A 17868-nucleotide genomic window follows, 5' to 3' on the forward strand; every position below is an offset into this window, starting at 1 on the left:
TTTCAATTTATGTCTCTGCCAGATTTGTTAGTCTTCCTATAGTTTTAGGCCTTTCATCTTCTCTCTTCCTACTCCTCCCTGGGAGGAGGGATCCTTTATACATTAGGGATCAACGTCTACTCTAAGGGATCCTAAATTTACATATTCAACAGTGATACTTTCTTTGAGTTCCATATTATCTAACCGTGGACTCCATTTTAACATCTGAATTGTATCTCTTTTCCTCAAACTTTTATTTAAATTCTAGTTAGTTAACATTTAGTGTAGTATTGGTTTCAGGAGCAGAATTTAGTGATTCGTCGCTTACATACAGCACCCAGTGCTCATCACAACAAGTGCCTTCCTTAATACCCATCACGTAGCCCATTCCCCACACACCTCCCTCCATTAGCCCTCAGTTTGTTCTCCATTAAGAGCCTCTTATGGTTTGCCTCTGAATATGTCTATAATTTATCATCTTTCCCTCAAAATATAGCTCTCCTCAGTCTTCCAAATGTAAACACCATCCAACTAAGTGTATAAAAACAGAAACCTGGTTTTACCCTTAACATTGGCTTTGTTCCTCATCTACCATTTGTAGTCAATTTAGTAGGAATAAATAGAAATACTCGGCAGGTAACCCATGAGCAGAACTGTTTGCTGGGTGTGTATTGCTGGGGGAGGAAGGTGTGAATCTGAGATGAAAATTCTTGAAGTAAAGTGATGGTTGAAGGAGTAAATGAAACAAGTACATTCTCAAAACCTAAGCACAATTTAAAATAGTACACCTCTCTTTCAAGAAAGTTAAATTTTTACTGTTCATAATAAATCCTATTAATGTTTATATTTCAATTCACTGCATCTCCAAAGCTTTCATACCAGCCCATCATCTGTTGCCCAACAGTCGCCTAAATTAATTCATAACTGGAACACTTCTTCATTTTCCTTTTCCCATGTGGTAGCCGGGGTAATGGTACTAAATCTCGAAACTGACCTGGTTACTCTGCTAACTCAAGCTTTTTATTGGCTTCCAATTGCTGTTGAAATGAAAGTGAAAATGTGTGACATTAAGACACCTCTTATTTTCCAGCATATTTCACATCCCGTTTATCCTTTCTTGGGTCCAGTAACACTACCTTTGCATTTTTAAAAAGCATAACATGCTTATAAATCCAAAAGTTTTTTTTTTTTTTCCTATTGGTGTTTTATCTGGGACTTCATGGAAGCTTCCCTCTTCTTCTACCCATTTCTACTCACTTAGATCTCAGTTCATTTGTCACACATTTAAAGATGTATTAGTTAAATTAAGGGACAACATCATATCCCCCTAAGTTATATCCTCATAAGTGACATGCAACTTTTCTCCACAGTACCTATCAATTGTTATTCAACCAATATTTATTGAGCATCTATTGTGTATCAGACATTGCTTTAAATAATTGGGATATGATAGGAATCCAAATAAGGAAAAACTCTTGCACATAGAGCTCAAGTTGTAGATGAGGGCTCAGAAAATAAAGTAACATTTTAGAAGGCACAAAGAAAAGCAAATTGTTTGAAAAAAGAAAAAATATATCGTTTTATTTGGTTAATTATTTTATTAGTATTTATGAATCAGACTAGAACATAAAGGTCAGTTCAAACATTAGAAAAAAACGGTCACTGGTATTCTGTTGATGCTATTACCATAAAACAAACAACATTGCAAACCAGAAAAGGATCATGGTGATCAAGGATACAAATGTCACCTCAAAGCTAACTTTTATGACTAGGTCTGGACAAAGAAATACCCCCAAGATAGAGAATACAAATTGAACAAAACATGAAAATGAGAGTCCACCAAGAAACAAATACAAAAATGAACAGATTGAAGTTCTTATGAAGAATGGGGCACTTACAAAATCTAAAAGCACCTCCTTCCCGCCAAAGCAACAATTGCACTCAACAATATCAACACTGGAAAAGACTTTATTCAGGGTTATTGCCATCAGGGAGATAGTCCAGAACTCAACCTGAGCTAAAATCTACTGAGAAAAAGAGTAGGATTGTGAGGAATAAGGGAGATGATTCATTTCAGAAAGACGAAATAAAACCTGTGCTGCTTAGTTAGTAAGTTTACAACCTATTTTCCCAGGCTTTGCAACCAGCAGGTGCTAAAGAACTGAAGTCTCTGTGTCACCTCAAAGAATGTACATCTGTTCCAATCAGACAACCTTTGCCTTACATGGGCACGGGCAACTTCCAGTAAGGCTGTAACCTCTGTAGTACTCAGTCAATGAGGAACCAGGGGCGGAACTTCTCCCTAGGAGATAAATTGTCCGCTGTGACTGCCCCCTAGTGTGCCTTTCCATCAGAACCGCTCTTGCCAGAACGTCAATTAAAACCTTGTTTGTTTGGGGAGCCTGGGTGGCTCAGTGGGTTAAGCGTCCAATTTCGGCTCAGGTCATGATCTCACGGTCCGTGAGTTCGAGCCCCGAGTTGGGCTCCGTGCTGACAGCTCGGAGCCTGGAGCCTGTTTTGGATTCTGTGTCTCCCTCTCTCTCTGACCCTCCCCTGTTCATGCTCTGTCTCTCTCTGTCTCAAAAATAAATAAATAAAAACAAAAAACAAAAAACTTTGTGTTAGAGTCTCTGCGTCTCGCCTTTGATTGGGTCAGCGGGCTTATTGCGCACAGGGTTTTGCAGAGCTGGGGTGAAGGAGGGGTCCTACACCATGTGCGTCTGCTAAACAGCTGTACCCAGATGGAAACTAAACCTTTTCAGGTCTTCGTGATAGGCGATAGTTTTAAAACTTGGAGGTAGGTGCCCCCTGAAGTCAGCCTCCTACCTTCCCATAGAATCTAAGAAATAGAGGTGCTACTTTTCTTTTTTTGCTTTTGTTGTATTTTATTTTATTTCCTATTTTATTGATTGATTGATTGACTTACTTACTTACTTATTTGATTCTCTAGTTAGTTAACATTCAGTGTAGTCTTGGCTTCAGGAGTAGAACCTGATGGGGTTTTGGAATGGTGGGGGGGAATCCAGAACCAACTGCCAAGAAAGAATTCTTGAGACATTTCTGGCACACACACACACACACACACACATAAAAGATGATTTTATTTTTTTTTATTTATTTTTTTTTTTAATTTTTTTTTCAACGTTTTTTATTTATTTTTGGGACAGAGACAGACAGAGCATGAACGGGGGAGGGGCAGAGAGAGAGGGAGACGCAGAATCGGAAACAGGCTCCAGGCTCCGAGCCATCAGCCCAGAGCCTGACGCGGGGCTCGAACTCACCGACCGCGAGATCGTGACCTGGCTGAAGTCGGACACTTAACCGACTGCGCCACCCAGGCGCCCCAAAGATGATTTTATTAAAGCACAGAACCCATGGTCAGGGAGAGCTGCCCCTGGACCATGAGGAGAGACTGGTTATATACTATGGGGCTGGGGGAGGTAAAGTCCAGGGGAAGTTTCCAGGGAGATTTTCATATGTTAAAGAAGACTCCCAGGATCCTTAGAGGCCTAGTTATTGTCAAGCTAAGGTTGTTTTCCTCTCCAGCAAAGCATTCACATTAAGACAGTAGGGAGTTCCTGGAGAAATGTTTTACTCTGCCAGCCTCAAGTTATCATCAGTGGGCTGCAGGCTATAAGGAAATTTAATTTTATCTGCCATTGCCTTCTGCCTTTGTTTTCCAGAACCTAGTGATTCATCACTTACATAGGATACTCCGTGCTCATCCCCACAAGTACCCTCCTTAATACCCATCACCCATTTAACCCACCCCCCACCCCACCCCATCAACCCTCAGTGTGTTCTCTGTATTTGTATCTTACGGTTTTCCTCCCTCTCTGTGTTTACCTTATGTTTCCTTCCCTTCCCTTATGTTCATCTGTCAACTTTCTCAAATTCCACATATGAGTGAAATCATATGATATCTGTCCTTCTCTGACTGGCTTATTTCGCTTAGCATAATTACCTCCGGTCCCACCCACATTGTTGCAAATGTCAAGATTTCTTTCTTGATGATTACACTTCAGAGGAATGACTCTCCCTTCCCTAAGAAAGACATTTCTGGGTGGTGAAACCTTAAAAAGCTTTTTTAAAGATTTACATTTCAAAAGAGCCGAGAAATATTTCCAACTACAAGTTTTTTTTGAAGTAAATGGTCTAAAAATGGGGTGGTCAGGGGCTCATAGATAGGAAGAGCCAAACTTGACTCAAAGTCAAGTTTGGTGAAGCTGAAGGGAATGTTAAGGCCATCTTTGTCACTCTCCACAAAATATTAACTAATTACAAAGGGAGAAGAGTCACTTTACATGAAGTCCAGTAGACATCACATTAACTGGGTGCACAAAGTGAATAGCATCAACAAGGGAACAAATAACTCTGAAAGGATGCAGTGAGAACTTCTCACTGTTTCTGCCAACGAGTCAGAATTTGAATCTACCACGAGGAATAATCAGACAAATTCAAATTAAATAGCATTTTGCAGACTAGCTAGAGGGGCGCCTGGGTGGCTCAGTCGGTTAAGCCTTCGACTTCGGCTCAGGTCATGATCTCACAGTTCGTGGGTCGAGCCCCGCGCCAAAGCTCTGTGCTGACAGCTCCGAGCCTGGAGCCTGCTTCGGATTCTGTGTCTCTCTCTCTCTCTCTGCCCCTCCCCCACTTGCGCTCTGTCTCTCTCTGTCTCTAAAAAATAAATAAACATTAAAAAATTTTTTAAAAAGAGAAGAACCTGCTATAGTATCCAGAAACATCAAGGTTGTGAATAATAAGGATGTCCAAAGAACTCTTCTAGATGGAAGGAGACTAAAGAGACGTAAAAACTATATGCAGAAAATGATTCTGAGCTAGATATTTTACTCTAAAGGACATTTTTTTTTAAACAATTGGCAAACCTTAAAGCGAGTCCAAGAATTAGATGGTAGTGCTGGGTCAATGTTAGAGGTGTGTGACTTTTGATCATTTAATTTGTGATTAAGTAGGAAATTTTTTTTGTGTAGAAAATATATACGAAAGTATCCAATGTACTTGAAATTCACCTGGGTGGTTCAGTCAGCTGGGGGTGGGACTTTGGCTCAGGCCACTATCTCACTGTTCGTGGGTTTGAGCCCCGCGACGGGTTCTGTGCTGACAGCTCCGAGCCTGGAGCCTGCTTCGGATTCTGTGTCTCCTTCTCACTCTTTGCCCCTCCCCTGCTCACACTGTCTCTCTGTCTCTCTCAAAAATAAATAAAACATTAAAAAATTCTTTTTAATATAATAAAATGTATCAGTCCGGCAAGTAATTCTCGAGAGGTTCACGAAACAGGAAAGTGTTTTTGCTCTGTACCTGTAATCTTATCAGTTTGTAATTTAGATTAAAATTGTATAAAATCTAAAGCAAAAAAAAAACATATTTAATGTTTTAGTCAGAATTTCCACTTTTAAGGTTTATATCAAAGAAAAAGAAATGAAAGGGCTACCATTTAAAAAAAATATTCGCAGGCATCTGAGTGGCTCAGTCATTTAAGCCTCTGACTCTTGATTTCTGTTCAGGTCATGATCTCAGGGTTTTGAGTTCAAGCCCTGCATTGGGCTCTGCGCTGACAGTGTGGAGCCTGCTTGGAATTCTCTTTCCCCTCTCTCTCTCTCTGCCCCCCGCCCTCTCAAAATAAATAAATAAACTTTAAAATAAAATAAAAAGATATTCAGAATGTTTATTGCAACATAGCTTACAGTAGCAAAAACCTGAGAATGAAGTTAATGCCCAACAAAGCAGTAAAACATATATAAATCCATACTACAATGCAACTCAGAATGATATGAAATTAACACAGAATATTGTTACACATAAACAAGCAAAATACAGAAAAGCAGATAAATTTGGTCACATTTGTTATAACATGAAAAATGAATAAAAGTCCTGAGTATAAATCCATGGACTCACATTGGATTATATTATCACATAAAAAATAGGAAGGGCATATTTTGGATTATTTACATGGGTTACTCTGAGATTAGGACCAATGTAGATGATAGAGAGAAAATGGAGAAGACCTTTTGTTGTCTTCAGTTTTAAATTCTCACTCCTTAAGGTTAATATTAGAACCTAATAGGCAAAAGCTTTCGTCATTGATTAGTTCACTACTAATTTTTTTTTTTTTAATTCTAATATTGGCAAATCCATTTGAAAACACTGCTGCAAGTTTCAGAGTAAATTTTGTTTTCTTTGGTAGCAGCACAGCTATTTTCTTTAGCTGGTCCTTTTATGACAAATCTGTAGAAGAAATGATAAATACATTGTTAATCATCGCTGCTAACGACATCCATTTACGTTTTCGGCTAATTCCCTCCCTTAATCAAAACGTAACTCAGATTTCAGGGCATTTTCAAATCCTTTGATTCAGTAAAAGTTACAGTATGTCTGTTACTTAATATTGCTGTCTGTGATTTTGCAGAAAGTTCCCAGAGAGTCTGTTTAGAAGTGACTGAACTGACAGTACATTTGTGCCCACATCCTTGGTCTAGTCTTCTTTCCATTGTTGCATATGGTGTAGTTTTTAAACAATAAATGCGCAACCATTATTCTTTTCTAGTCTTTTTGCTTTGAAAACAAAACCAAAGTATCCATCATTACTCCAGGGAACATTAACCTGATTTTCATCCTTTCAAATGTTTTAGTACCGAGAACTATTTCAGAGTTGATTTTGGTGGACCGAGAGGTGCTTTATGAAGATAAGTTCTACGATAAACAGTAAATCAGATAGTCTTTTTGAAAAGACTCACGTCTTTGAATCTAACGAAGAACCATCCACCCAGGTCCATGCCCTTTCCAGGGATGTAAAGTTGAGCCCAATCCACACGTAGTTTGATTGTTTTAGGTTTTTCTGTATAAAAGCCTAAAAAGTGAGGAATGAGTGAGTGAACAGAATATTTTAATAGTTTTCAGACATATTAAAACAATTTAGGATTTTATTGGACAATTAGTATCCTGCATGAGCATTCTGATAGTAATCAATTCATAACTTATTTACACACATTGCACGTTTATTGTAAACATACATATACGTATACGCTACCTGTACATCGAATACAAGTATTCAGTCCAGGGCTAGCATGAGTCAAGTAAGGCACTGGCCTTGAGCACAAAATCTAGGAAGGTGCCAAGAACTCAGTAATCAAGGTACATGATAACTGACTGGAAGGGTGGGAAGAAATAGGACGTAAGTCATTTTTTTAAGTTATTTATTTACTTTTTTATTTATTTAGAGAGGAACAGATACAGCATGAGTGGGGTAGAGGCAGAGAGAGAGGGAGACAGAGAATCCCACGCAGGCTCCGCACTAACAGTGCAGAGCTGGGCGTGGGCCTCGAGCCCACAAAACCGTGAAGTTATGACCTAAGCTAAAACCAAGAGTCCGATGTTTAAAAGACTGAGTCACCCCGGCGCCCTGAGGTAGGCTATTTTTAACTCCACAGAAACTAACGCCATAACCCTGGCCCTAAACCACTAACCATTTCGATTTGGTCCTGAATGATTGGCAGATGAGATTTTCTTCCCAAACAATACCTATAACTGTCACTCCAACTTTTCATCTCATTAGAGAACCAATAACACTTTTTATGATATTTGAGCCATTCTGATGGGCACAATCCTGTGGTGATACAAAGGAAACAAAGAAAATTAAATTACATATGTATCTCTGGACACCGAATACTTACGTGTTGTATGAGTAAGAGTGGAGCTGTATGATAAAATCACTCACAACAAGGGGTTCAGATTTACAAGGTTTTCAAAACACAAATGATAATTCTTGGGAATTAAGAAATCAATTTAGTAAGATGAAGCAAAACTTAGACAAAGGGGAATGTTTTTCATGCCCAGATCTAATGTAATTGCTAAAATAACATGAACCATTTAAGCTGTATATTGTGTTAATGCTACTTGAGAGATTAAATATTATTTATACCATTTTCTTATAATTTAGCCAAATAAAGCTTGAAGACTTCTCTGCTTCCTTTATGTGCATAAATCCTTAATGATTCCCTTTTGATATTAACTAATATTGAGAATTTAGTTTTTTCAACCTCTATAAATTACAAGTTTATATTCCTCGATTTTCTTAAATTAAAATTAAGGTGAGGTCTTAAATTGTAAATACCTAAGACTTTGGCATAATAATGAACGAAAGTAAATTGTATGTGTAAATATGACGGCAGGTCAGCATATCTATTCAAACTTATGGCCATTAAAATCTCCTTTTTTTATTGAAGTAAAATTCATGTAACATAAAAGCCACCATTTTAACCACTTTAACATGCATGAGTTTTTAGCATGTCCACAATGTGCAAATACAGCTACTATCTAATTCCAAAATATTTTCATCACCGTGAAAAGAAACCCCATAAATATTAAGCAGCTAGGATTCATTCTTTCCATCCCCATTAAGTTTTGACATTGGAAAATGTGAATCTGCTAAATGTATTCTTCTTTTTCAAGATTGTTTTTAGTATTCAGGATTTTTTGCAACTTTATATGAATTTCAGGATCACTTTGTCCATTTCCTCAAAAAAAAAAAAGGGGCATTGGAATTTTGATAGACCACTTTGATTGGTATTGCCACCTTAAACAAATTTTAGATATATACAAAGAGCGGAATATTAGTCATAAAAGGAAATAAAATGCTGATACATGATGTCACACGAATGAACCTTGAAAACATTATGCTAAGTGAAAGAAGCAAGACACAAAAAGTCAAATATTGTATGATTCCATATATGAAAATGCAGAATAGGTAAATCCACAGAGACAGAAGGCAGATTAGTGGTTGCTAAAGGCCTGGGTGAAGGAGTGGGGGATTTTTTTATTGGGAGTAGGAATTTCTCTTCTGGGTGATGAGAATGTTTGGGAACTAGATAGATTAGCCGTTGCACATTCAAATGTCCTCATGCCATTGAATTGCATTATTTTAAATGGTTAACTTCATGTTTGTATTTCTTCAATTAAAAAAAAAAGTAATAGGAAATTAATATCTCAGAATTGGATATACAGCATTTAGACTGACTTTAATAAAAGTTTAAAGGTGTCTATATGATTCCATGTTTACCTATCAAAGCTTTCTTAACATCTAATCAGAGTGTAAAATATGTGTTAAAATTACAGTATCTTAATTACTTTGAGACTTATACATATAAAACAGATACATAATCCAAAAGCAAAGAGTACCAATAAGTAAACCATAATATATATGACATTTTCATATGTGATCAAGAGAATAACACAAACTAATGGAGTAGAGAAAACCCTTTGGCAAGTAATTATAAAATAAATTAATCAACACATTTTTCACATAAACCATAAAGTAAATGTTGAAGGCTCAAAAAGGTAAGTGTTCTAAAGTTAAACTGAAAACAATTGGAAGCAGAAGGGACAGTTTTCCAAAATTTTGCATGATTGCAAGTTCTAAGCATAAAATCGTAATGGATAATTTGTTATGTATAATAACTTTTATTCATTTTGTATTTCAAAACAGAATAAATAAGAGACAAAAATAGTTATTTGCAGCTTATTTATACACTGCCTTATAATCGCAGTTAACTTTCCATATTTATACACTGCCTTATAATCGCAGTTAACTTTCCATATTTATACACTGCCTTATAATCGCAGTTAACTTTCCATATTTATACACTGCCTTATAATCGCAGTTAACTTTCCATATTTCAATTTGATTTTAAGTTCCTGAAGGGAACAGACTATTTGTTTTGTTCTTTTTTTACAGCTTTCCTCCCACTGGAAAAAGAATAATCAATATATATATGTACATATACATATATACATATATATGTATGTATATGCATATGTATGCATACCTGTTAAATAGGATTTTTCAAATTTTGAAAGCCAAAACAATTAAACTCAATATAAGCCAAAGCCTTGAGAGATACCTGTATGGTCCGTAGCTTTTGAGCCACAGTGGCTTGTATCCTTATTACTTAAATTTCCTCTTGTGCCATTATTCATTTTTGGGTTTCCAATGTCGTCGTGTTGGGTGAGATTTGAATTATTTCCTTTTTGGCATTTTTGCAATACTCCCTGAGAAACTTAAAAACAGGATTATTTTAACATAGGGGAAATATCTTTTCTGCGCAATGTTTGAGAGACAAATTCTTTGGAAAGATTCTGATGATTGGAACAAGAAACATCTGAAGGGGTAACTGGGAAGTTTCTTATTTTCATGTTCATTTAATGAAAAATAACTTCAAGGATGACACGATTGAATCGTTTTTAGAATACATATTTGCTGCGGATCTATTCTGTGCCAGGCATTGTCCTAAGAACTGGTGATACAGTAGGAAATAAAGCAAAATTCCTCCTCTAGAGAGCCTACATCCTCTTTCCATGCTTTCTTAATGCCTTACTGAAACCTATGATACTGTGTTTAGCCTATTCTACCATAATTATTTATTTAAAATCTATTTCTTTCATTAGAGATTCTTGACCCTGATTATTCCTTTTTTTGGGGGGGGTGGTGAAAATTTGTGGTAATGTTTGGGGTATAGTAGCTGTTCAGTAAATATTTGTTGGACAAAAAAATAAACTAAATGTAATCTTAGATAAAACATATAAATATTTTTAAGAAAAATAATGGAATTCTCTTTATTCACAGTTTTCTAAGAAATCCAAAACACGGTTTCCAAATACATCCCTCTCTCTCTCTCTCTCTCTCTCTCCCTCTCTCTCTCTCTCTCTCACACACACACACACACACACACACACACACACGTTTTCTTCCTATTAGAATGTATGCCACTTGAGAACAAGATACTCACCTGATTTGGCTACAGATTAAATACATTACGATGGAGAATGCTATATGGCTTTATACACAGTAGCTTCTAATTAAGCCTTTGTTAACATGACAGAAAATGAATAAGTGAATGAATGAATATGAAAAGAGTAGTAAGAAGAACGTAAACATTTCCATACTTGTATTTAAAATCTTTCAACTTACCCAGTAAACACAGGGAAATCAAAGTCAAAACCAGAATACCATTTATGGTTCCAGATATTCCCAGTAAGATTTTAGACCAAGGCAACATCACAGAAGAATCTGAGGGATTAATCAAATGAATTAGCTTAGAAAAGTAATTTCTAAGAAGTGAAAGCAACTATAAGACGAGGATTGCAAATAATATTGGTTTTGAATTTCAAATGATATCAGGCAATCAAAAGTTTAAAACCTAAATAAACAGAAAAATAAATATGTATTTTATTCGGTAATAGTAACACTACATGGTTAGAGCTATGATGCATGTTATATCAGATCTTAAGAAATTGCTAATATTTGACATAACTGACCAGAGGGATAAAGAATTTTATGTATACACCTAATAATTCCCCAAGCACGCATGCATACACACACTCATTTGTGCACTTACAAATACACACATCTATATTGACACAAATAGATACTTTGAATTAATAAATTTGCTTTAATGTAATAATATTCACAAGTCATTCAGCCCATCTCATTTACTAAGAAAGCAATACAAATCAAAGCTAAATACGACTCCTGGTACCAGCTATTTTAATCTAAAAAAAAAAAATCCTAAAATCTTCTCTAACTCATGTAATAATGATGATTCAGCTTCTCTTTAGACGGTAAATTCTTTAAGAGTGACGACTATTTTCTTTTTCATATGTATGAAAATACTCATTTTATTTTCCATATACTGCTAGGTTCAAGATAAGATGTGCATTCAGTGATGGCTGTTATCAACAAACTGGTGTCATAATACAGAAAGTAAATAGTCTCATCCAGCGCCTCAATTATATACGTTGTTATTTTTCTCAACCTCATTAAAAAGGACTTAGGTTGGTGAACATTAGCTTGTGGAATTATATGAGCAATTATTTTATGTTGAATAAATGAACATCTATATTTGCACAACATTTTATGTCATCAAAGATAATTTTTGCAAATGTATCACAATAATTGATAAGAAGCCACTCCCTATAACTATGATCATCCTTATTGTTCAGTCAATAAATTGAATTATAAATGCTGAAATTCATATTCCAAATACCCTTTAAATCTGTGGGAGTAAAAAACCACATTTGAAGATGCTGAACCTGGTCGAGAAAGAGCATCATAAACCATATAAAACAGTATGTCAGAAAAATAGTACATAGCTTTTATCTTATCATAGTATTCACAAGACAGTAAAATAAGATATGTTATATTCATTCAATTAATGGATTCCCTGTATTTCCCAGATTATTTTTTAATATTTTGATATGTTAAAAGTTATCATCAAAAAATTCAAAGTATTCAACACATGTAATAAAATGTCATTTATTCATTTAAAAAAAATCAAACACATGATTATCAGAAAACATTAGGAGAAAGGGTGCAGAAGCCTTTTCAAACTGAGGCTCAATTATTTCTCTTAAGCATCATGAAAAGAGTTCCACGGTATGAATTTGAGCCCTATTAAGGTTTACGATTTTGGAGGAAATAACATTTTCACTATCTTGTGTTTTCTCCTGTAGAGAAATTGTAGAGAATTCTCCTGCACAGAATTTAACATACAAGACTTTAACATCAGAAAATAAAAATAAAAATAAAAATAACTTTAAAAATCCACAATCACTCCTAAGTGTCCATACAAAAATCTTAAATATATTATTGTAGCCCAAACATAAAATGACCATGGCAGATTTATACTAGGAATCCAATGCTATTCAATAGTAAGATTTTCATTTTGTCTTATTAATAGAGCTAGAAAGAAATGTATGATCATCTCAATAGTTGTAAAAAAATGCAACTGATAAAACCCAACAACTTTATGCTAGAAAATAAAGCAGGAATTGATGGATACTTGTTCAATATGCACACCAGTAACAGGTGTTTTTTGTTTGTTTGTTTGTTTTCTAATGAAGTTAATTGAGAAACACTGGAAGTTTCCCACAGAAGTTTGGAAAAAATTAATTAACTCTCATATAAAAGTTAAAGGAGAAAAAAGTCTTTAAAATAACTATAGATAACAATAATTTGTTATTGAATACACACTACAAAAGGCAAATTCTGACATCGAAAACGTAAAAAGCAAGCATTAAAAAGGAAGAGTTTTTGTATGCGATTGAAGTTGTTATCAGTGTAAAATAGACTGTTATATCTATAAGATGTTTTACAGAAGTGGATGGTAACCACAAAGCAAAGCCTACACATTATTAAATACATGCACTAAAAACAGAGGGAATCAAAGCATACCGCTATGAAAAACCAACTCACAGAGGAAGGCAGCAAGAAAAAGAGAAAAGAATAAAGGAATTACAAAACAGCTAAATAGCAGGTAATAAGATGACATTAGTAAGTCTTATCATATCAAGAATTATTCTTAGCATAACAGTCTCCAGTTCCATCCACGTTGCTACAAAAGGCCATATTTCATTCTTTCTCATGTGGCGTGGAAACCAATTTGACAATAAATTTCATATTAAAAAAATAATAAAATAAAAATAAAATAAATAAATAGCGTCTCAAAAATAAAAAAAAATTAAAAAAGAATTATTCTAATTATAAATGGATTAACTCCTCCAATCAAAAGACATGGAGTGGCTGGATAGATTAAAAAAAAACAAAACAGGATACAACTGCATGCTATGTACAAAAGACTCACTTCTTCCTTAAGGATGCACATAGGCTCAAAAAGAACGGATAGAAAAAGATATTCTATGCAAATGGAGACTAAAAGAAAGCAGAGGTAGCTACAAGATAGACATTAAGTCAAAAACTACCAAGAGACAAAGAAGGTCATCATCATATAATGATAAAGGAGTTAATTTATCAAGAGGATATAATAATCAGAAATATATATGTACCCAACAACAAAGTGGATAAATACATTAAGCAAGTATTAACAGATGTGAAAGGGAGAAATAGACAACAATGCAATAATAATAGAGGGCTTCAATACCTCATAGTCAACAATGGATAGACCATCCAAACAAAAAATCACTATAAGAACGTGGAACTTGAATTATTACTTTAGACCAAATGCACTTAACAGACATACCCAGAACATTCCATCCAATAACAGAAGAATACACATTCTTCTCAAATGCACACAGAACGTTCTCCAGGATAGATCATATGATAGTTTATGAAACAAGTCATGGCAAATTTAAGAAGATTGAAATCATATGAAGGATTTTTTTTTCCAGTGACAATGGTATGAAGCTAGAAATCAAGACAGCAGGATAACTGGAAAATTTACAAATATGTCAAATTAAGTAACACGCTCTTGAACAAATAATGAGTCAAAGAAGAAATCAAAAGGGAAATTTTTAAAAATCTTTAAAAAACAAACATGAAAATACAGCACAACAAAACTTATGACAAATAAACATGAAAATACAGCACAACAAAACTTACGGGACACAGCAAAAGCTCTTCTAAGAGAGATGTTTATAACCATAAATACCTACATTGAGTTAAAAAGAAAGATCTGGGGTGGCTGGTTGGCTCAGTAGGTTGAGCATCTGACTTCGGCCTGACTTTGGCTCAGGTCATAATCTCGCAGCTCATGGGTTCGAGCCCCACATCAGGCTCTGTGCTGACAGCTCAGAGCCTGGAACCTGCTTCGGATTCTGTCTCTCCCTCTTTCTCTGACCCTACCCCGCTTACACTCTGTCTCTCTCTCTCTCTTTCAAAAATAAACAGTAAAAAAAAATTTTTTTAAAGGAAGATCTCAAACCACCTAAATTGAAGACACAAGGAACGAGAGAAAAAAAAAAATTAGAGGGAGAAAACATTTGCAAATCTATATCTTATCTGATAAAGGGCCAACATTTAAAATATATAAGGAACTCATACAACTTATGCAAATCAATTGCAAAAAAAAAAAAATCTTATTTTTAAAGAGGCAGAGGATCTGAATAGACTGTTTTCCAAAGAAGGCATACAAATGGCCGAGTACCTGAAAAGTCTTTCAACATCACTAATCATCGGGTAAATGCAAACAATTCCATAATAAGATACCACTTCATGTCTGTTAGAATGGCTATCAAAAAGAGATAACAGGTGTTGGTGAGGGTGTGGAGAACTTTGAACCCTTGCACACTGTTGGTGAGAATATAAAATGATGCAGTCACTATTGGAAACAGGATGACAGTCCTTCAAAACAAGAAAAATAGAGCTACCATACCTTTCAGCGATCCCACTTCTGGGTATACCAAAAGAATTGAAATTAGTATTTTATTTTATTTTATTTGTTTATTTGTATATTTTTGAGAGAGAGAGAGAGAGAGAGAGAGAGAGAGCAAGGAAGGGGCAGAGAGAGAGGGAGAGAGAATCCCAAGCAAGCTTTGCACTGTCAGCACAGAATCCAATGTGGGGCCCGAAACTTACAAACCATGAGATCATGACCTGAGCCGAAATCAAGAGTCAGACGCTTAACCGACTGAGCCACCCAGGTGCCCCATTGAAGTCAGTATTTTAAAAAGATATTTGCCACTATTAGATTCATCATGGCATAAAATGGTACCATCATGTGGAGCAATATTTGGGGGAAAACGAGCAAAATTACATGAGCATTTGCATTGGTATCCAGCAATCTCTCTTCTAGGAATACATCCCAGTGACATGTTGGCAAAACATCAAAAGACATATGTGCAAGGCATTGCAGTGCTATTTATAATAGGAATACAATAGAAAAGCAATGCAAACATCTTACATGGCCAATAATGGAACTAGTGGAACAAACTATGGCACATCCACTTAATAGAGAAATGTTAGGCTGTATGTAGGATTGAAATGTGTGGGAGGAGAGAGCAGGGTGAAAGCAAAAGATGGAAGGAATCTGGATTTTGGGGAGTTGGAGATCTCTGGAAGTACCTTGTTATCTAGGTTTGACTTTGAAAATATATAAATGTTTTAAATAATTATAAAATAATTATAATTATATTGTATAACAGGCATTATATATATTATTACAATTGCACAGTGTGTATACTTATACATAATCATAAAATGAACTAAGTCAAGGTGAAAAAAAGGTGATCCCTAAAAATAAAATGGAAGATGAAGTAAAGGGCCCTAACTGGATATTAAGTTAGTGGCTTAACCATGAAGAGGAATTATTTCAAGAATTTTTTTTTAACATGTATTCATTTTTGAGAGGCAGAGACAGAGTGCAAGCAGAGGGTGGGGCAGAGAGAGAGGGAGACACAGGATCTGAAGCAGGCTCCAGGCTCTGAGCTATCCGCACAGAGCCCGACGCGGGGCTCAAACTCAGGGGCCGAGCAGTGAGATCATGACCTGAGCCGAAGTCGGAAGCTTAACTGAGTGAGCCACCCAGGCGCCCCCAAGCAATTTTAAAACATAATGGGACTGTGCATGGAATATACACTAAGGGCAAGAAAAGAAAAACCTGCAAAAACATCTCAATCTATATTAAGTAACTATATTATTAGTAACTCTATTTCTACACTGATTCTGAAACTTTAGATAGTGGCAAAAATGTAATGTCTTATTTTCATTACCACCAAGATACGAGGAAAAAAATACACAAATATATAATCACAAAGTTAAGTAAAAGCCCTGTGTATCATGACAGGACTTAAACTGTCAATTAGACTCAAATGTATGTCACACCCCAAGCTTTACTAAATGTTAGAAAACTTTACTATTAGCGAACGATGCATTTATTGGTAAAGGATGAATATTAGCAGATGCCACTTAAATAGCTAGGAGTTGCACATTCATTATTTGCAACCACCTGAGCTCCTTTTCTGCACCAAAACCCATTTTGGTTTCAGAGTGATATCTACAAACTGTGAAAAAAAATTTGCACAGAAGAGCCATTACATTTTGTGGTCTTTCAAGTCAGTATCTCTATTTTCCAAACTGAAATTTTTCCACCTGGTGAAAAATACACTCTAAAGTTTTTGACAAGCTGAATTAAAAACTAGTACTAATGATGCCATTTTTATGAGTGAGAAGGAGGTGGATGATTGGAGCTAAACATCCATCTCAATTTTACTAATTTTGTGTATTTTTTTTCCTGAGAATGTCCTTAGGAAATTATATGACACAAAATTTTTCTTAATAACAAGTAAGGGTGTATTTTGTCCTGAGAATGTCCTTAGGAAACTATATGACACAAAATTTTACTTTAAAAACAATTGTTGCCCTCACCTTGATAAATGAGAGCGAGAGACAGAAAGACAAGATGGGGACAGACAGAGAGAGGAAAGCACCAAAAAATAAAATAGCCCAAGAACAGTAAAGACTGGAATGTTGGAAATTACCGTCCGTATTCATATTCAGATTAACCCACATTGAATTCTTATTCATATTAACCCATACCAATTGGGGGAAAAAAAAGGAATACCATACCTTTAAATTTAAGTTGGGATGTTTCGATAGAACTCCTTTTTTTCCATTGTAAATTCAAGGTCATGTATCTTTCTTCATCTTGCATCTTCAATGTGGGTGAATATATGTGTGTATATGTATACGTTTTGTTTTCCTAAGTATGATATATAATAAGAAAATAATAAATCTGCTGCTATTCAGAGCTAGTCCTCAAATTGTTCACTCAGGGTACAGACAAGGGTACACAGTTTCATCTATCGGTGAAAACCTCAAAGGAAATGTTTTCTTTTTTTTTTTTTAAGTTTATTTCTCATGACCTACATAACACATAATTTCTAAACTGTCCACCACATATTGAATTTAATATCATTTATGGTTCTTTGAAAAATGTTTCCTGATAATCCCATAAAGTCAGGGAAATGGAAATTGTACCCCTTTCAGAGTCGAGTTAAATGATACATAGGTGCCTTTCGGTTTAGTTACAATACATCAATTTTCAATTACACTTCCTGATATAGTGATATTTGATTTAACAT

At 35.3% G+C, this 17868-nt stretch overlaps 1 protein-coding gene across 1 annotated transcript; it reads right to left on the reverse strand.

Moving 5' to 3' along the window:
- Positions 1–5640: 5640 nt before the first annotated feature.
- Positions 5641–17568, reverse strand: LOC109259101 (killer cell lectin-like receptor subfamily F member 1). The gene is made up of 6 exons (XM_019436446.2): positions 17354–17568; positions 10964–11062; positions 9897–10052; positions 7464–7603; positions 6735–6847; positions 5641–6225 (listed from the first exon to the last, which is right to left on the reverse strand). The coding sequence occupies exons 1-6, from the start codon at positions 17436–17438 to the stop codon at positions 6117–6119; spliced, it is 702 nt and encodes a 233-aa protein (XP_019291991.2). The 5' UTR covers positions 17439–17568; the 3' UTR covers positions 5641–6116.
- Between the last annotated feature and the right edge of the window lie 300 nt (positions 17569–17868).

This window comes from Panthera pardus, unplaced genomic scaffold (genome assembly GCF_024362965.1).
Source record: "Panthera pardus isolate Hobbes unplaced genomic scaffold, ASM2436296v1 HiC_scaffold_6, whole genome shotgun sequence".
NCBI lineage: Eukaryota > Metazoa > Chordata > Mammalia > Carnivora > Felidae > Panthera > Panthera pardus.

Excerpts from the sequence above, each read along its gene's own strand:
- LOC109259101 (XM_019436446.2), bottom strand. The coding sequence starts at position 17,438 with ATGCAAGATGAAGAAAGATACATGACCTTGAATTTACAATGGAAAAAA. Across the intron at positions 11,063-17,353 it reads ATCCCAACTTAAATTTAAAG|ATTCTTCTGTGATGTTGCCT; the intron begins GTATGGTATTCC and ends TTAATCCCTCAG. Across the intron at positions 6,226-6,734 it reads TCTTCGTTAGATTCAAAGAC|ATTTGTCATAAAAGGACCAG; the intron begins GTGAGTCTTTTC and ends TTTCTTCTACAG.